The sequence below is a fragment of the Thalassophryne amazonica genome, chromosome 17 (genome assembly GCF_902500255.1).
Source record: "Thalassophryne amazonica chromosome 17, fThaAma1.1, whole genome shotgun sequence".
Lineage (NCBI taxonomy): Eukaryota > Metazoa > Chordata > Actinopteri > Batrachoidiformes > Batrachoididae > Thalassophryne > Thalassophryne amazonica.
The window spans coordinates 70,781,977-70,803,266 of record NC_047119.1 but is presented as its reverse complement, the minus strand read 5'-3'; the positions used below and the strand labels follow the sequence as shown (position 1 = coordinate 70,803,266).

Sequence of the window (21,290 nt, the reverse complement as noted above, 5' to 3'; positions counted from 1 at the left end):
GAAATTCTGTCCATAAAAACAATGAACAGAACCGGTGACAAAGGGCAATCCTGGCAGAGGCCAACGTGCACTGGAAACAGGTTTGACTTACTACCGGCAATGCGAACCAAGCTCCTGCTGCGGTCGTACAGGGACCGGACAGCCCTTAGCAAAGGACCCGGACCCTGTACTCCCGGAGCACCCCCCACAGGGTGCCCAGAGGGACACGGTCGAACGCCTTCTCCAGATCCACAAAACACATGTGGACTGGTTGGGCGAACTCCCATGAACCCTCGAGCACCCGATGGAGCATGTAGAGCTGGTCCAGTGTGCCGCGACCAGGACGAAAACCACACTGCTCCTCCTGAATCCGAGGTTCGACCACTGGTCGAATTCTCCTCTCCAGTACTCTGGAATAGACCTTACCGGGGAGGCTGAGGAGTGTGATCCCCCTATAGTTGGAACACACCCTCCGGTCCCCCTTCTTAAACAGAGGGACCACCACCCCGGTCTGCCAATCCAGAGGCACTGTCCCCGATCGCCATGCGATGTTGCAGAGGCGTGTCAGCCAAGACAGTCCCAGAACATCCAGAGACTTAAGGTACTCAGGACGGATTTCATCCACCCCAGGAGACTTGCCACCGAGGAGCTTTCTAACCACCTCGGTGACTTTGGCCTGGGTAATGGATGAGTCCGTCTCTGAGTCCCCAGTCCCTGCTTCCTCTTCGGAAGACGTGACGATGGGATTGAGGAGATCCTCGAAGTATTCCTTCCACTGCCCGACAACATCCCCAGTCAGGGTCAACAACTCCCCACCTGCACCGTAAACAGTGCTGGTGGAGAGCTGCTTCCGCCTCCTGAGGCGCCGGACGGTTTGCCAGAATCTCTTCGAGGCCGACTGATAGTCCTCCTCCATGGCCTCCCCGATCTCCTCCCAGACCCGAGATTTTGCCTCTGCGACCGCACGGGCTGCGGCATGCTTGGCCTGCCGGTACCTGTCAGCTGCCTCCGGGGTCCCACCTACCAACAAAGATAAGTAGGACTCCTTCTTCAGCTTGACACCATCCCTTACTTCCAGCGTCCACCACCGGGTTCGGGGATTGCCGCCGCGACAGGCACCAGAGACCTTGTGACCACAGCTATGAGCGGCCGCATCAACAATGAAGGTGGAGAACATGGTCCACTCGGACTCCATGTCTCCAACCTCCCCCGGGATCTGGGAGAAGCTCTCCCGGAGGTGGGAGTTGAAGACCTCGCTGACAGAGGGTTCTGCCAGTCGTTCCCAGCAGACCCTCACGATACGTTTGGGCCTGCCACGTCTGACCGGCCTCTTCCCCTCCCAGCGGATCCAACTCACCACCAGGTGGTGATCGGTCAACAGCTCTGCCCCTCTCTTCACTCGAGTGTCCGAGACACGTGGCCAAAGGTCAGATGATACGACTACAAAGTCGATCATCGACCTCCGGCTCAGGGTGTCCTGGTGCCACGTGCACTTATGGACACCCTTGTGTTCGAACATGGTGTTCATGATGGACAAACTGTGACTAGCACAGAAGTCCAACAACTGAACACCACTCGGGTTCAGATCGGGGAGGCCGTGCTTCCCGATCACCCCCCTCCAGGTCTCACTGTCGCCGCCCACGTGGGTGTTGAAATCCCCCAGGAGAACAATGGAGTCCCCAGTCGAAGCGCTATCTAGTACCCCTCCCAGGGACTCCAAGAAGGTTGGGTACTCTGCACTGCCACTCGGCCCATAGGCCGAGACAACGGTGAGAGACCTGTCCCCGACCAGAAGGTGTAGGGACGCGACCCTCTCATTCACTGGAGTAAACTCCAACACATGGCGACTGAGCTGGGGAGCAATAAGCAATGCGACCCCAGCTCTCGGCCTCTCCCCTGTGGGCAACGCCAGAAAAATGAAGTGTGCAGCCCCTCTCCAGGAGTTGGGTACCAGAGCCCAAGCTGTGAGTGGAGGTGAATCCGACTATCTCTAGTCGGTATCTCTCAACCTCCCGCACAAGCTCAGGCTCCCCCCCAGCGAGGCAACATTCCACGTCCCAACAGCCAGGGGCTGTGAGCATGGACTGGGCCGCCGGGCCACCCGCCCTCAACAGCCACACAATCCTCTCTGCACCTGACCCCCATGGCCCCCTCTGCAGGTGTTGAACCCACAGGAGGGCGGGCCCACGTCGCTCTTTCGGGCTGAGCCCGGCCGGGCCCCATGGGCTAAGGCCCAACCACCAGGCACTCGCACATGAGCCCCAACCCCAGGCCTGGCTCCAGGGTGGGGCCCCGGCTCCGCCATACCGGGCGACGTCTCGGTCCTTTATTTTTTACTGGTCATGGAGGTTAAAAAAAAGTGAAATGTGCTGAATTTATGTGGAAATGATTGCTGTAGAAAAGATAGATGATGACTGGAGGCAGTTTGAAGCAGAAACGAGGTGATAATCAGTGAACCGCGTCATCGGAGGGACCAACTTTTAGAGGGACTCTTCAGTCTGCAACACCGGCTCCAGCCCATTTTAGGATGGCACTGATGAATGAATGTTCCAGGCTTTTTGTCCTGAACAATTATATTCTGTCCAAGCACCTGGACTTCTTGTTTCCGACTGAAACGTGGAATTCTATCCAAAAAATGAGAGATTCTTCAGCTCGCTGCTTTCTTGAGCACATGGCGGAGGACTTGCTGTGGTTTTTAAGAGCAGCTTCCTGTGTCGATGGGTGAGCACAGAGACTTTCTCCTCTTTCGAATCTCAGATCTTAAAAGTTGGAAGAATGAATCCTATTTATTGTGTTTTAATATAACTTTTGTAGCAGGATGAAGGCCCTGGATCCTCATTGAAAAGATGTTCCCGCTAGCTTGGCTAATGGGGAATTCCCCTTTGGCTGACCTGGTAGAGGAATGGTCTTTAGCGCAAGTCTTTAGCGCAAGTCCCGGCCACAAAGGTGCTACTGTCACTGTCTGCTGTCCAGACGTTTAATTGCTGGAGATTTTATCTTCCATCTTGATGATGCTTCAGATAAATCTGCTGCTGGATTCATCAGGTTTATGGACTCTTTTTATCTGATGTTTTAGCTCTTGTTGTTACTCTTGTTTTTATTGACTATTTATTCTGAGGACATTTTTATTTCTGATCATTCTTGTGTTCTTTTTCGTCTATCTGCTCCTTGTGTGATCTGTTCTCACACCATCTTTCTGTAGATACATTTTCTGCTGATTTTAATCGTGACAAGATTTTTGCTCGAGAGTTGCTCCTTTTAAATCCAGACACGCCCCTCTGAGTAACTCCTCCCCCTGGATGAATGGCAGTATTCCCATTTTAGGAGAATCTGTTGAAAAGTGGAGCGTTTGTGGATTTCCACAAAGCTCCACCCGGACATCAGCACTGGACAGTTTGACACCAATATCAATGAAAGAGCTCATCAGTCTGGTTTACAGGATAAAACCTTCTTTCTTCCTCACAAAGACAATAAACTGTTTTCATAGGACTGAAGCATGCTCCATTCCCTCCCCCCACCCCCATCAAACATCCCCCACTCCAGCGTCTACTCACGTCACTCCTTCCCCCTTCTGCGGGGGCGGTGCAGTTTTAGCTGCAGCTGGTCCCCGTTCTTCCCCCCAAGCTGACGGTGGCGCATCTCAGGGTTGCTGCGTGGCCTTCACCCACTTGCCTCAATTCGGATAACGGACTTCTTCAAACTTAGTACACATAAACAATGTCAAATGTGTATGTGCTGTCTTTTATTCTGATGTGTGCCATTATTACAGTAAACAAGTAATAATTGTGGACTAATTGCTGTCTGAGGTAACTGGAGTGTAACTGTAAGATCAATAAAGTATATCTCATCTCATTTCTGCCCACTCGATGTTGTCCCCACCTCTGTATTTAAAAAGGTTCTTCAGCCCATTGGCCCATGTGTTTTATTAATAATCAACACATCATCCCGTTTTAAAAAAGACCCTTCTAATCTTCAGAACTTTAGACTGATTTCTAAATTGTGTTTTATTTCTAAAGTATTAGAGAAAGTGTCCAGACAACTTAATTAGGGTTTTAGCTGAACACAGTATTCTTGATAATCGGTTCCGTCCTTGCACTCTACAGAAACGGCTCTTTTTAGAATCTCACATGATATTTTAATGCACAGAGATGAAGTCTCGGTGCATTAAAATATCATTATCATTGAGTGGACATTCGGTACTTTTGGATCTGTCTGTAGCTTTCAATACAGTTGATCATGCTGTCTTACTTCAGAGACTATTAGAATTTCTAATTAATATGTATACTCATTGTAGTCCGAGACCGAGTAAGTTTAAAGGGAGTCTGAAGACCAAGACTGAAGTCAAGTACTAAAACACCAACATGAACAAAGACATTTCATGTTTTTCCTGGTCAACTTCATTTAATTTGATCTGCATTTAAGACCTGCAACTAATTGGGCAGTGCAGTCTCTAAAGGGGTAAATTACGATGCAATTCTTCTACATCCGTGGACATCCCTCGTCTGTCCCCAGCAGAAACACAGCACGTTCTTTGAGTTTCTTGAGAAGTGATGCTGTGTTTGTGGGGAGAATCTAATCCCCGGGCAGCATGTGGGCGTGTCAGCACAAACCGTTCGCAGGATGGGGATTTCAGCGGAAACTATTTTAAAGAGGCACATCTTCAACCGGCACGTCTTTATCCGGCAGCCAGTATGCTTTTGACTTTACCGAGGCGGGCTGAATGGTTTGGGCTGAATCTCCCTCACACACTACACCCAGGGATTAGTCTCTCCTGTGATAATGCAGGCTGTCCCCAGATGTGGTCAAATCCTGTGATATCACACAGGGGTTCAAATGAGACTATGCTGCCCTATTCCAAAACAGTCTGGATGGTAAAACATTCAGCACATTGGGCCTCATGTATCAACGTTGCGTACGGCGATATTTGAGCGTATATGGGGTGTACGCCAAAACGGCTGCGCTACTTAGCATTTATCAATGTGGTCGTTGGCGTATGCTGCACTGAAAATATACACCAGATCGAGAGGTGGCGTAAATTATACACCAAAAAAAACCCAGCGCTGGAATCCACATAAAGATGAAGATGATCAACATGATAAACAGTGCCATTATACAAATCAATGCATATGTTACATAAATAACACTTTCCTGATTATACTACATAATAATCAATACAAATCCCGCCTTTGCGGGATTGTTATGGAGCACGATCCGTGGTCACAGCGCTGACTGCAAAGAAAGCGCTGCTCGCCTTTTTCTCCAGACTTCGAGCCTGGAGCCAGAGCAGCGCTGAGCTTAACTTCATGTGGTGTGATCGTTTTAGACAATGAAATTGATAATAACAACTGTAGTTTTGTCATTCCCTTAATTCGCCCGTGCTGGAACCAGGTTTTGTCGTCTCCATTCGGTTGTCACAATAAAATAAATACAGAAATACATTTAAAAAAATAAAGAAATCTGACAGATTAGGCGTGTCTTATTAATTGAGCGAGCAAATATCCACATGTCAAGAATTATTGACGTGAAAAGGGAATACAGTGGTCCCTCGCTATAACGCCGTTCACCTGTCGTGGCCTCGGAGTCTCGCGGAGTATTTAGTCCAATTTTGCATGCCTTTTTTTTTTTTTTTACAGTGTTCTGTGTTCTGCGTATCTGTTTATAAGAATCTTGTTGCCCAGAAGAGAAAAGAGCGCCAACAACTACTCATAACTGTGTTTGTCACACGGAAACAAACACCTGCTGCAGCCAGGTGTGAGTGGAAAAAGGCGCAGCATCAGGACACACAGGCCCGATCTGTGAAATACTGGTCAGTCACTATTAATTTCGTATGTGTCCGACCTCGTTCGTTGATCGTTAAAATTAATTTGTTAGTTCTAAATGCCATCATAATTATTTATAGGAAAACGTTCTATTTTTATTTCTCAAACAAATGTTTGGGCCTGAAAACAGTTGGTTATTATTTTCCTACTAAGGTTTGAACTTTGAGAGTGTTTACACATGAGAGAAAAGTGAGAAAATGTTCATGCCTGATTGAGAAAGTGTATAAACTGTGTAGTGAGGGGTTTTACAGCTTTGAAACGTCTATAATAATTGTAAAAAATAACGCTGACTACATCGCGGTTTCGCGTATTACGGGCTATTTTTTAGAACGTAACTCCAGCGATTAATGAGGGACCACTGTAACACTTTATTGATTATATACTACAAAACAATTGATACGACGGCCGCTTTTGATGCTCTATTGGCACGCGTCGTGATTGGTGGAGTTCTTTTTCATTGCCGTCTTCCCGGCTTCCATGTCATAAAATGAGGGTGTGTCTGAAGCAGAATCTGAATATTTATGGGCGTGTTTATTATAATTACAATTGTTTCCACCCGCTGCATTTATCAAGATCACGTCAGGCGTACGCCAGAAATGCGCAGGTGCGCACTGCTTGATACATGTCACGGCGACTTTGGTGTATTTCAAGTTTACACCGTAAATTTACACCACAAGTGCGCAAGGGGCCATTGTAATGATGGCATTCATTCTCACAACACTTGCATAAACAATTAGGCAAAAGACATTTTGACATTGAGAATACTAAACAAGGAAGTGCTCTGGGTGTTATTTTGTCCCATTCTTTCTGCAAATATGTCTCAAAGTGTGCAACAGTCCAGGGTCATCATTGCATTTTTTTGTCTTAAAAACTCTCAATCCATTCTGTATTTGGGACAGGTGAGGACTGGAGGCAGGCCCATCCAGTATTTGTTCTGCTCCTGCTTCTTCTGCACCCATGGCTTTATAATGTGCGCAGAATGTGCTTTTGCATTGTCTCATTGATAAATGCATGGATGCCCCTGGAAAAGATGTTGAAGGCAGCATATGTTGTTCTAAAATTTCAATGTACTTTTCTGCATTAATGCTGCCATCACAGAACTGTAAATGACTTTTGTCAAGGGCACTGATATAACTCCATATAACAGACCCTGAGTTTTGGACTTGTTGCTGATAACAGTAAATCTTTGGCCCTGAGCACATGACATCCATTTCTTTCAGAAAGATCCAGAATACTGATTTGTCAGAGCACAATACACTTTTCCACTATGTACTAGTCCAAATCAGATGTTTCTGAGCTTAAAGAAGTCAACAAGGTTAACATAACCCTAATTTTTGTTAAAGTAACTCCATGTTATAGTGCTTGACAAAGGTTACAATGCAATACAAAGCATTTATTGTCATTGCACATACAACACAATTTGTTCTCTGCATTTAATCATCCTAATTGCAATTAGACACAAACCATCCATTAGGAGCAGTGAGAAGCCACAGTCTGGCACCTGGGGACCAACTCCAGATGTAGAGACACTGCCTCGGTCAGGGGTAGAAAAAGGAGCAGACCCTAAATAAGCATGGTCTTTGATTGTGGGACAAAACAGGACTGCCTGGAGGAAACCCACACAGAACATGCAAACTCCACACTGAAAGTATGGGAAGTGATCCCATGACCTTCTTCCTGTGAGGCATCATGCTATGGTATTACAACCTTCAAAGGCGTCAATGACAGTAATCCCATGTCATTTGGTTATATCAGCTATTGATGAATGACAGTTCTTGATGCAGTGCTGTCTGCCAAATCTAAGATCACCTGTTCAGCTTTGGCGTGCCTGTTGACATCACCTGTTTGAAATAACACTATATATTTTCCTCATTATAACCCTAAAATTCCTCATCCACAATTATTTATTAATTTCAATAGTTTATTTAAAAAGTTGTTTGTATCAGAGTTTCTATTTAGATTTTTCAATTAAAAGCTTCATGTACTGGAAAGTCTGTAGAGTGACCAAGACTGTGTAACATTGTGTTTCTAAGTGAGCTAGTTTAATTCTGTCATGTTTGTCCCACAATGGGCCAAATGCCAACCTGGTGCCAGCTGGATGTCAAGGTCGAGCAGAAAATGTGTTACAATGAGGTGGACAAGATCAGATAGGCGCCTCCTCACATTAAGATGAGTGCATTATGTTGATTAAGCTGTTCATTCAGACAGAACGAGCAAACAGGTGGATGAAGGTGTAATCAGTGGGATCTAAGTGAGATTAAGAAAAGATTTATCGTACTCCAACGTAAACCTACAGGAGCCGTTTCTACCATGTGTTTTCTCATCATCATCATCATCATCCACTGCCTTCGTCCTCCAACACATAATCTGCTCTTACAGAATGACACCATGGATCATCGAAACATTTATGTAGAGACAAAGCTTTTCTCCAGAAGCTAAAGTGTTCCCCTGGTGACCTCAGTGATCCAGTGGTACTGAGCAGCAAGTCCGTTAAACTCATGTTGTGTTGCCAAAAGCTCAATTCCACAAACAGGGATTTTAATTTTAACATTTGTTTAAAGGTGAGTTTGGATTGAACATAAGTATTGGAGCAATACTGTGAAAATCCTGTCAGACTGGGCAAGAAAATGTGTCTAGTACTGAACCTATTGAAGAGAATGATTTACAGACAGTAATCACAGTTCAACTTCTACGTGTTTTGATTAAATCCAACAGTAACTTGATTTCACATCAGTTCTTTCTGTGACTGAAAGATTCAACTTGCTCGGGACAAAAGAGGCACTCGGTGCGACGCCCACCCTCTCACTCGGTGCGGCGCCCACCCTCTCACTCGGTGCGACGCCCCACCCTCTCACTCAGTGCGGTGCAGCCTCTCACTCGGTGCGGCGCCCACCCTCTCACTCGGTGCGACGCCCCACCCTCTCACTCAGTGCGGTGCACCCTCTCACTCGGTGCGACGCCCACCCTCATACTCGGTGCAACGCCCCACCATCTCACTCAGTGCGGTGCAGCCTCTCACTCGGTGCGGCGCCCACCCTCTCACTTGGTGCGATGCCCCACCCTCTCACTCGGTGCGACGCCCCACCCTCTCACTCGGTGCGACGCCCACCCTCATACTCGGTGCAACGCCCCACCCTCTCACTCGGTGCGGTGCAGCCTCTCACTCGGTGCGGCGCCCACCCTCTCACTCGGTGCGACGCCCCACCCTCTCACTCAGTGCGGTGCAGCCTCTCACTCGGTGCGGCGCCCACCCTCTCACTCGGTGCGACGCCCCACCCTCTCACTCAGTGCGGTGCAGCCTCTCACTCGGTGCGGCGCCCACCCTCTCACTCGGTGCGACGCCCCACCCTCTCACTCAGTGCGGTGCAGCCTCTCACTCGGTGCGGCGCCCACCCTCTCACTCGGTGCGACGCCCCACCCTCTCGCAGCGCCCACCCTCTCACTCGGTGCGACGCCCCACCCTCTCACTCAGTGCGGTGCACCCTCTCACTCGGTGCGGCGCCCACCCTCTCACTCGGTGCGACGCCCCACCCTCTCACTCAGTGCGGTGCACCCTCTCACTCGGTGCGACGCCCACCCTCATACTCGGTGCGACGCCCCACCATCTCACTCAGTGCGGTGCAGCCTCTCACTCGGTGCGGCGCCCACCCTCTCACTTGGTGCGACGCCCCACCCTCTCACTCGGTGCGACGCCCCACCCTCTCACTCAGTGCGGTGCAGCCTCTCACTCAGTGCGGCGCCCACCCTCTCACTTGGTGCGACGCCCCACCCTCTCACTCAGTGCGGTGCACCCTCTCACTCGGTGCGACGCCCACCCTCATACACGGTGCAACGCCCCACCCTCTCACTCAGTGCGGTGCAGCCTCTCACTCGGTGCGGCGCCCACCCTCTCACTCGGTGCGGCGCCCCACCCTCTCACTCGGTGCGACGCCCCACCCTCTCACTCAGTGTGGTGCGGCCTCTCACTCGGTGCGACGCCCCACCCTCTCACTCGGTGCGGCGCCCCACCCTCTCACTCTGTGAATGTCCTTGAGTGGCCCAGCCAGAGCCCAGACCTGAATCCGACTTAACATCTCTGGAGAGATCTGAAAATGGCTTCTGCACCGATGCTCCACATCCAACCTGATGGAGCTCGAGAGGTGCTGCAAAAAGGAAACTGCCCAAAGATACTCGTAGGTGCACCAAGCTTGTGGCATCAGATTCAAGAAGACTTGAGGCTGTAATTGCTGCCAAAGATGCACCAACAAAGTACTGACCAAAGGGTTTGAATACTTATGTACCTGTGATTTATTAGTTTTTTTTAATTTTAATAAATTTCCAAAAATTTAGAAAATTTTTTAATGTCATTTATGGGGTGTTGTGAGTAGAATTTTGAGGGAAAAAATGAATTCACTCCAGTTTTTAATAAAGCTGTAACATAAAATGTGGAAGTGAAGTGCTGTGAATACTTTCTGAATGCACTGTAACATAATGTCACAAACGTCAATATTTAATATATTAGATAGAAAAATTTTGTTAATTAGCTGGTATGTGTGCACCACGAAACATCGCGCCGATGGGCAGGCATGCATGATGCTGGTGCGGCAGTTCGTGCACACGGGAACCAGTGGCGGCTCCAGAGATTTTTTTATGGGCTCGTGTGTCATGATGGCTCTCTGCTACACCTCTGTCACATTCACGGGCACGTGTACACACAGCCACATTCTGATCTGCGACAGTCACTAATAACATACAGAATGACCAAAATCACACACAAACCTAGGCTACTGTTCAATACACATATTCACAGACCTCCACATGTAGCCTAACAGCAGGCAGAGAGAAAATCTTTCACCTACCATTGTTGTCTTCATACAGTACAACGCACCTGTTGTTGTGGTTAAGAGCAAAAGCATCAATGATTTGGTTGCTGTCCAGAGGCCGTGTCCTCTGAGGGATAACTACCAGGAGGCACTGGTTTGTCTGTGCCTTCTGCTGTTCCTCAGGTAGTTCTTTAGGCAACACAGACTTCACTTCTTTCCAATTCCACTCATGGATATTTGGGCAGCAAAAACAGAACCATTTCAGCAACTTGAAACTACACTCACTGCAGTACGACATCATCATTGATGCTGAAAAACTCATCCATGACTTTGTCTCCTCTAGGCTTGACTACTGTAACTCCCTGCTCTTTGGGATCTCTGGAAAAAACCTTCAAAGGCTCCAATACATTCAAAACAGTGCAGCTTGAATTCTGATGAGAGTACGTAAACAGGAGCACATCACACCTATACTCCATAACCTTCACTGGTTCCACATCATGTACAGAATCCATTTTAAGATTGCTCTCATCACCCACCAATGCATCCATGGCAATGCCCCCACATACCTCAAAGACCTCCTCACTCCCCACACATCCTCCCGTTCCCTCTGTTCATACAACACTAATCTTCTCCATCTCCCTCGCACCAAGCTTCACACCATGGGAGACAGCTGCCCCTCATATTTAGAACTCCCTCCCTGACCATCTGAGGGCTCCACAAACTGTGGAAGCTTTAAAAAAAAAAAAGCCTCAAGACATACCTTTTTAGACAGGCCTCTCACAGGTCTCAATAATTTGAATCTGTTGCATGTTAGTCTTTTTATCCTATTTTATTATTTTATTTTGGTTTTATTACATACTGGTGACTGTTTTTATCTTAAGATTTTCTGGTTTTATTCTTTTATTTATTCTTGGTTTTAGCACTTTAAAACGTCAGCGGTAACATCAGAGTGCAGCTCGTCTGAAGCATTATAACAAGAAGTTAAATCTGTTATAAACATACTTTAACATCTGCACACAAGCAGGAAAGAACACACAACGGTTTTATCAAGCCATGACAATGTAAACATGACAAATAATTACCTTTTTAGATGGCTGAAAATGCTTTCTGCAGCTTGTTAGGCGCGCAAACAGCTGAAGCTGGAGCTGTCCTGTGTGATTCAGGAAGTGATTACAGTCATTTTCAACGGCCAATTTGCAGAGAAAATGATTAATCCGACATGGCACAGTCCGGTGGAAGCGGGAGTTTCGGCTGTATTCCTTCTGCCATTGTACCGAAGTGAACTTCATTGGTGAAATGAGATGAGTGTGCACGCGCGGAGGAGGGAGGGACAGAGGGGGGTATTGAGCCTGGTGATGCGAGCAGGAAGAACTAGACATGAAGGCATCTGATCGTTTTTTTGAGAGCGCACCGTGGGGCTTATACTGGTCAGAGTTTTATCGATCCTACACCTGCTACAGACGTCTGATTTTTTTCGTTCCTTTTTCTGAATACATAATGTACTGACGACTGTGAGGATAGACGGACCATTTCACCCAATATAACAAAAAGTGTTTCTGAACAGTTACCTACACTAGCTTTAAGTAACGTCCATCATAACGAATTAACGCATTTCCAGATGTCATCTTTCAAACAAGAGTGTCATGTGGAGAACAGTTTTCATCTGTGATGATGAATCCTCGCAACTGGTCAGATTAAAAGACTTTATTTAATCCGTGAGACGCCTTCTAAAGTTTTAGCTTTTGTTGCTAAATTCATTAATTCCACATCTTCTTCTCCATTTTTTGTAGAAGCGTTACAGCGCTACATACAGGCCTGGCATGTGTACTACAGCATTTTCACATGGTTTCACTGGATCTGTGAGAATAGAGATTTTTATTGAATGGAACCCTTTTTGAAAATGACAAAGAAAAAGCATAAGTTTAGTTTCAGTGTAGACACGGCCTTAAAAACATGGGATAAAATTTAATTAAAATAATAAATGAGGAATTATTTTCTTGGGGGTGCTATGACAAATCCAGTGGGAGCTCTAGCACCCCCTAGCGCCACCCATGGCAGGAACACAGTGCCACCAGCTGTTACACATTGTGCAGCTGGTGTGAAGAAAAAAAAAAATACATGCGATGGTTCCGTGTTTCCACAGAAACACGGCAGCGTTTCCCCAGCAGCTGCACAATGTGGTTACACATCGTGCAGCTGAAAAAAGAAAATACATGTCACCCATGGGATTCGAACCCATGCCTTCCAAAATTTGATTGTAGCCAGAAACCTTACCAAGTCAGCTACCACCACTAACCTGTAAAAGGTGCTAAACACTGCCTCATATCAGGAAGCACATGGACATATAAAAAAAAATAAAATAAAACGATGCACCATATAAAAACATCACATTGTATTAAATCCCTCTTATCAAGCAGGCAATACGAATATGATCCGTCTGTTCCTCTGTAGATGACCCATGGTCACTGACCTACATTCATGAAATCACATGAATGAGAAGCAGTTCACTCGTCTCATTTATGTCCACATCTGCTGGCGTGTGTCCTGCCGACACGCTTGTCTTGTGGATAGCGTGCCGCAGGACACCGCGTCATGTGGAACAGAGCTCACGTGGGTGACATGACAGTCAGATCGCCTGCTGCGTGTTATGATCTGATGGTCCGTTTCAACCTGGGGGCAGCCTGTCCATGTGCCCGTGCTCGCCTGCTGCAGCCCATCACCACAGTGATATATGTTTTTATTTTTGTCCACTTGATGACAGCAAACAGACACACGCACATCACAATGGACAGTTGTTAGTCCATGTCCGTCCAAGCACAGTACTGTCCAGCTGGGATGTTCAGATCAAGAGCTCCATGGCCGCTTCTGTCATAGCCACACCTCCTGTCAGTTCAGCGCACACAGCAAAGTCACACTCGTGGGTCACTTAAACAAATTTCACTGTGAGTACGACAGTGATTATCTGCAGTTTGTTGTCATCCCAAGAGTGTAACTGGCCACACATTTTCTAAGTGCCATGTGAGCGGTGTTAGATGTTCGTGCATGTCACCTGGAATTTGGCCGACACCTGCTGTGAGAGGGCTTGCTGGGCTCACACAGTGCACACTCTGTCTTTCAGCCGCTGGTGTGTGCAAATAGTTGTAGCAACAGGTGTATGAAGTGTTGGAAGCAGTTACGAAATTACTTGGTTTGCATACGATTCCTGCTTCAGGCGCACTTAATCTGCAATTCGACCAAATTCGCACTACGTGTGAAGGGGCCCTAAAAGAGGGTCAAATATGTGACACGTCTTATTCAGTCAGCTGTAAAGCAAAGTGCACATTTCCTGACAAACATTAGACAAACATGACAACAGATAAGCAACGAATACAGTCACACAATATTTTTACACAGTTTTAATGCACAGTAACGAATGGTCAATAAAAATGATTCATAACAGCATCACTGCTGAAGTAAAATGTTACAGTGGGTTAATCCCATATTAATGTGAAAGCACAGTAAAAATATGAAGGAATATTTACAGTTATGGAGTTTTAACATAATGCACATAAAGCTGAGGTCATAATTTTAAATACACTTTGGCTAATAGCATTGAAACAATTTTTTCCAACTCCACACATTTAATGTTCTACCCCTGTCACACAGCCACGTTTGCACAATGGCCAGTAAGAACCGTACAACGTATTAGAAATGCAGTGGAAACTGTTAAGGGCGTGTAGGCTGATTTGTGAATGACATGTATAATGACGTATAATGACATGTATAATACGTATAATGACATGTATAATACGTATATATATATATATATATATATATATATATATATATATATATATATAAATTTCAATTTCTTAATTTATATAGCGCCAAATCACGACAAAGTCGCCCCAAGGCGCTTTATATATATACCTTACTGAATTTTCATGTGCTGGTGGCTGTCGGTGGTGCAGAAACACAGCAAAAAAAAAAAAAAAGCCCCCACAATCTATCATACAAAAATACAATAAGCCTGTGGCCATACAGACTTATTAAAATTAACACCAAGGATTTAACTTGAGTCTGAAAGTTCCGGCAGAACATCAGAATCACAGCTACAGAACTGATGAATGAGTCAGAGGCACCAGAGAGAAATGTTACATTGGCCACCTTAAAAAGTGTGCACTATGACCTAAAGGACGTGAACTAGGGAAGAAACTGTTACAACATAATCTACATAAAACATGCAGACAAGTTTCCAGTTCATCTCCAGGACAAAAGCAGAAGCATCTGAAGATTTTTTTTCTAATGTCAATATTTAATTATGTCAGATTTTGGTATTTTGGTTTATTCTCCACATTAGTCTGTCTGTAGTATTAGTCTCTGTGTCTTGGTATTAGTGTCCACTGAAAATAGGCTACTCCTGCATAATTCATTATACTCAGGTCTGTGTTCGCAACCTCTCCCTGGTTCTGGTCTCTGGCTCCCTCTTGTGTCCTCTTTCTGCATTATCCTGTCTCATGTGTCAGTCTACTTGTCACAGCTGTTCCCTATTGTCACATTCTTTCTCATTATATTACGTTCTCCCCATCTCATCCTGTTTGCTGGATTAAGCTTTTATCCACATATTTATCTCTTGTCTCATTTAACACTAATACTTTCCTGTTTCAGACCTCTGTTGAAGTCCACTGTTCCTTATTTTTTGGCCTGCTGTTTTGGATTGATTACTCATTATGAGAACTGTTTGCCTCTTTTTAGGAAAACCCTCTATTGCCCCCCTTTGAAATACTGTCACCTAGTTGGTCTGATCACATGCTCTTGACCCTGGACTGACCCAGACTGTTATAATAGAGACCTTTGGACTTAATCCTCTGGTTTGTTCTCTGCACTGGGGTCAAACCTTTGTACTCACCGTTACAGAATCAGTCAACTTGGTATATGTAAGCCTTCTTCTACCTGTGATGGTTTGTGGTCACATCATGTCTCTGGTGTCTTCATTCTGTTTTCTTGGTTATTTTTTCTCTCATAATAATTCTCCACTGCTATTTTGTATTTAATGTGACCTTATTATTGTGTCTCTTAGTGAATTCCTTCTGTGGTGCTTGTCCTCATGCTCTTATACTGATACATTTTACTTTCACTGGGTTTTACTTCCTGTTCACGTGCACTCAGGCTTCTGGTTTGATGTGCATGCTCATTTCCTTGTTCAATGAGTTATGCACAATACAAATGTTGGGCTGTCAAAATCCAACCAATCATCTGCATCGCGACACTTTGGTAATGGATCAAGCAGGCTGTTGCCTGTTGGGCCAAAATATGTCGGGGGGGGGGGGCGTTTGTGAAACGTGGCTGCTATGGTAGCCATGAAGGCCCAACAGGAACCCTGAACATGAGATGGTGAACCAGGCTGTGGTGAAACAGGAAATTTTCAAGGCCAAATCAGGTGGAGGAGGTGAAGGCCTGTGACCCAAGAGTTGTGAAGGTGGATGGAGGTTGCACCACATCCTAATCATCTGGGATTTCCCAGCCACTGGACTGAGTTGAGAATGTGTTGCGAACCGTGTGTCAATACTCCCACGTTACACAAACCCACACACAGACGTCTCTGGACTGACCCTGGATGTAGATTATCTACGCTGTGCTGCATGCACACAAGTCTTTTGGTGATCTGCATAGAGTGACAGGGGCAAGAGCGCGAATTTGGAAGGGCTTTGCTCTGATCCACAGATATGTAATTCAGCTGTCAGACCCTTGGAAGAACCAGGAGGTTTTTTGGCAGCCGTGTCTGACTGAGCAGCCAAACATAATCTGCTACTAGCTCTGCGGTAGAAAAACAAAAACACAAGTGATGAAATTTGGTATACGGAATGTACAAACCCTGATGGGCAACAAAGAAAAGGACCAACCAGAAAGGCGAACACCTCACGTATTCTGGGAACTCCAGAAACTGACTTCAACTAACCCAAACTGACCTCATCAGCAGGAGAAGGTTAACTATGGGAGGAGTAAGAAGGCTACACTTTTTCTGGAAACGGCTGAACGAATCCACGGTCTCTGTTTTGCCATCAAGAATTCTCTCTGTCTCCTTGGGAAGGTGATGGTCTAGTGGTTGAGGGCTTGAGACCAGAAGAGCCTCGTTCAAACCCCTGTCAGGGCAGAAAAAAATCAGAAAAATCCCAAGTTGCTCCCAGTGTGTAGTGAGCACCTTTGCATGGCAGCACCCTAACATCAGTGTGTGAGTGTGTGTGAGTGGGTGAATGTCAGTCATCATTGTAAAGTGTTTTGAGCTTCTGATTCAGATGGAAAAGCGCTATATAAATGTAGTCCATCCTTCCAAAGCTGACTAAAGTCCCGGTGGGTGTCAGTGAACACTCCAAGATGCCACCGTCATCAGTGCTTATGCACCAGCACTGGATGCCAACAATGAAGAGAAGGAAACCTTCTATGACAAGGTGGACACCATTCTATCTGCAGTCCCAGCATCTGACAAGATCATCCTGCTCATCCTCATGAAAGATCTGACATCACAAGAGAAAATGTCTCAAGAAAAATGACTGCAACGCGAAACTCGTAAGTTGAAAAATCAGTGGGGGATCCACAAGGCTGCAGAAATCCAAGTGCTTGGTGACAGAAATGACAAACAGAGGCTTTTTCAATGCCACCAAAGAAATCTACTGTCCCTCCAGCAAAGGACAAGCACTTCTTCAAAGCAAGGATGACCTGAGTCTGCTAAAGACCAAAGATGGGATCAGTGGTCAAAAGAAAGAACACTCCAAAGATCTCATGCACACCAACCCAGTCATTGAGGAGAAGGAAGTGCTCAGCAACTGACCAAGACAAGACATTGTTGAAGAACTCAGTCAAACCTCAGGTCTCAAAGAAACTCTCCTCACCCTTATAGGCATGAAAAACAGAAAAGCACCCAGTGAAGAAAACATTCCTGTTGAAGGTTTGTTTCTCCAACATCAGCTCCACAGGCTCATCATAAAAATCTGGGCTTAATTTTTTTTTTCAATTTATTTTCATTTATATAGCGCCAAATCACAACAGAGTTGCCTCAAGGCGCTTCACACAAGTGTTTAGGAGGCTTTGTGCATGAAATGAGGAGACAAAAGCTGAGCGTCCGCAACAGAAGTGGGCGGAAATGACAAATGTCCCGGGTTGGATCAGCGAATACATGAAGAAGAAAAGCGGATATAACAGGGAACAGAAGCGAAGGCGACCGCGGAGGCGCCCCCACGAGGGGCACAGCGGCCGTGATGCACTCGCTCCATCCGTGCCCACTCTGTCTGCATGCGTGACATACCATTTGTGACCGTGATGTGGCCATGCTGGGCACGCGTCATATCTGTTTTGCACGCTGTCCCGGTCCGCCGCCAAGCCGCGCCACCCTGCGGATATCAGCGGATGACAGGGGATATGCGGCGCGTTGGTTGTGTATGTCCTGCGTATGTCTTCAGTATGTGTTCAGGCAGTGATGCAGATCTCATCCACAGCAGGATTTTTGAGCCGCTCAAAAATCCTGGCTGCGGACATGCGTGCCTCTGCAGATGATCACGGACGTGTTCGGATGGCAGCCGACTCATACAAGAATGTTACACGGTTATTGCAGTTGTTTGGCGGATGCGGGCCACTTTTGTGCACATTTCATCCGCAAATCCTACTAAACGCCAGTGGGACAGGGCCCTAAGGGCTCTACAAGAAATTCCTGCAGACCTGAAAAACTCAATGATTGTCTTCATCTACAAGTGGAATGGGGAGAAGTCTGACCTCAGAAACCATTGTGGGATCTCTTTCTACCGCAGGAAAGGTTCTCACATGGATTGCTGGCAACTGTCTGCGACCACGATTGGAAAATATTCTTCTTGAAACCCAGAGTGGTTTCCGACCATCAAGAGGGACAACAAACATGATCTTCACTATCGATCAATTGCAAGAAAAGTGTCAAGAGCAACATCAACTGTCGTACCTCGTCTTCACTGACTTGACAAAAGCATTGGATGGTGTGCCACGCCCACGCCTGTGGAAGATGTTTGTCTCCCAGCTAAGCAAAAGAAAATTGTCCAGAGGAGGGCAGAATAAATCCTACAAGAACATCTTGAAGTTCAACCTTAAGAGTTGCTTTATTGACTGGAACACATGGGAAGAATGTGCAAGGGACCAAGCCAGCTGGAGAGCAATGATCCATGCAGGAGTGGGAGTATTCAAAAAAAAAAAAAAAAATGCAGATGAGCAACACAGCGGAGAAAGAGGAAGCAGAGAGAGCAAGATCCTGACAGGCAGAAGATTCCCGCAGCAACCACGTCTGTCAGAAAGAGTGTGCACGAAGACTGCACCTGTTCAGTCACCTCCAGGTCCACCATCCTGTCTGGAATTAACCAAGAGCAAATCTTCCTCTCCACAGAGGGATTGTCACGAAGATACAACTGTTCACAGACCCTCATCTAGTGCCACACTGTCAAATTTACATGTTTTCTTTCTTGCAGTGTTTCTCTGTGTTTGACCTCCAATTGCTAATTCGTGCTGCCTCATGTTTCTTGCCAGGTATGTTTGATGACTGTGTTTTGACCCTCATCTGTTTAACTTGACCATCGTTTCCCACATGGACACTACTGTTGAATGGACTCGTACTGTGTGCTGAACTCCACTGTGTTACATCAGCTGCAAATAAAAGCTGTGAACTTTTACGTCGCTGAGTTCTCTGCTCTGGGGTGCTCTGAGATGCTTTAGTTGTGCGTTGATCTTTACACCACCCACTGAAAAACTCAGTGAATAAAAACTGAATTAAACCAACCACATAACTTTTATTCAGGAAGCAATGCACATATTATAGATGACTTAACGCACGATTGTTTGAAACAAATGTGATATGTGGAGGCTGGAAAAACTTTGTTTGGAATTTTGAATGAATGTGTATGTAAACTTATATCCTCATCTGTTCGTGAACATGCAGATAATCACGTCCCACTGCGTTTGGCGTGCAGCATCTCAATGAGCAGGCTGTTTGGCACCTCAGCACTGAGGTGTTTGCAGTATAAGTAATCTTCCAGCAGGGGGCTCAGAGAGCGCAGTTCAGACACGCACAATAGCAGACGGGCAAACCGTCCAAGGTACTGAGAGTCTGTGCAGAGTGTGTACTCCAGCAGGGCTCCCTGGACTTGCTGCTGCACTCTTTCTATAAACTGATGGTCTTCAAGATGTTTCACATCTGTTCAGTGGACGAACAGTAAAACACAAACCATTTAATTCATCATCCAAACAATCAATCAGTCATCTCACCCAAAATGATAAAAACATCACTCCCGGAGTGTGTGTGCATGTGTGTGTGTGTGTGTGTGTCAGAAATTGTAATATTCCCACCAAACGTGGTGGGAATATTACGTTGGTTACTGTCTCTCAATGATTAGCTTTTGAGACAGGTCAAAGGTCAAAGTCAACCCAAAGCCACATGCACCATAATATCTTTGCTACCAATGTGGCTGCAGATGTGATTCAAAAGCTCTTACTGATTGGAAAAATATCTGTGATCACCTGGTATAAGTGACTTCATGATGAAGTTACAAAGATGTTATAATATATGCAGTCATATACGAGGTCTGTCAGAAAAGTATCGGACCTTTTTATTTTTTCAAAAAACATATGGATTTGAATCACGTGTGATTGCATCAGCCAAGCTTGAACCTTCGTGCGCATGTGTGAGTTTTTTCACGCCTGTCGGTTGCGTCATTCGCCTGTGAGCAGGCTTTGTGTGAGCAGTGGTCCACCCATCTCGTTGGATTTTTATTGTGAATAAATGTCTGAATGATTTGGAGCTTTGCTGCATCAATTTGTTCCAGAAACTGTGAGAGACCTCCAGGTGGATACCATTCGGAAAATTCTATTGGCTTTCAGGGACGATTTTATGGGGATTACACAGATTAAGGAGTGTTACTGTTGTGTGGGCCGCTGAAGAGGAGGTACTGCTGGCCCACCACCACCAGAGGGCGCCCTGCTTGGAGTGCGGGCTCCAAGCACGAGAGGGCGCCAGACCCAGAAGAAGTGACAGCTGTCACTCATCCTCTGCACCAGCTGTCACTCGTTATCATCACTACCATAAAAACCGGACTGCAACTCCACCTCCCCGCCGAGAAATCGACTACCAGAACCAAGGTAATTTCTCTGCTGACTAATACGCTGTCTAACTTTGTTCTGTGTGCAGTCGCATTCCTGTGAAGACCCAGAAGAGGGACAAACAGGAGCTGCACGAGTGTGTGTGATTTGGAGGTGGAGGTGCTCCCTCCTAACGGTATCTGGACTATAGATTACTGAGTGTGCGGACTCACACTCACACATCATATTTCTGCTTTCTGCCAGCAGTACCAGGGTCGACAGTCGAAGACAGAGGCCACCTGGGGACTCGGGACTTGGCGGCTCCGGTGTTCTTCAGGCCGTTGGTGGTGGAAGCCGTGTGGGACGCGGCTTCTCTCTCGTCGGGCGTCTTCTATCTTCGAGCCTGCCCACACTTCACCTGGTGTTTATTGACTGTGAAATTAAGACACGTTTCGTTGTGTAATATCACAACATTAAATTGTTACCTTTTGGCTTACTCATTGTCCGTTCATTTGCGCCCCCTGTTGTGGGTCCGTGCTACGACACCTTCCCAACAGGATTTCTCGGCCATCGTCATGGACTCCGAGGGGCGTCAACTCCAGCTTGAACGGCCAATGGAAGAGCC

The 21,290-nt window shown here is 46.4% G+C and overlaps 2 protein-coding genes across 3 annotated transcripts in view; both read right to left on the bottom strand.

The window, feature by feature from the left end:
* psmb7 (proteasome 20S subunit beta 7) overlaps nucleotides 1–13,206 on the bottom strand; it is a 47,489-nt gene extending 34,283 nt beyond the window's left edge. For both annotated transcript variants that reach the window (XM_034192883.1, XM_034192882.1), the window contains exons 1-2: nucleotides 13,202–13,206; nucleotides 1,164–1,168 (exon numbers count right to left, since the gene is read on the bottom strand). The gene's annotated coding sequence lies outside the window, so the exon portion shown is untranslated. The remainder of the gene's footprint in view (nucleotides 1–1,163; nucleotides 1,169–13,201) is intronic.
* A 6,250-nt stretch (nucleotides 13,207–19,456) lies between these two features.
* LOC117529140 (steroidogenic factor 1-like) overlaps nucleotides 19,457–21,290 on the bottom strand; it is a 44,501-nt gene continuing 42,667 nt past the window's right edge. Inside the window, exon 6 of the mRNA XM_034191839.1 lies at nucleotides 19,457–19,784. Coding sequence (XP_034047730.1) covers nucleotides 19,534–19,784 — 251 coding nt within the window. The 3' untranslated portion in view covers nucleotides 19,457–19,533. The remainder of the gene's footprint in view (nucleotides 19,785–21,290) is intronic.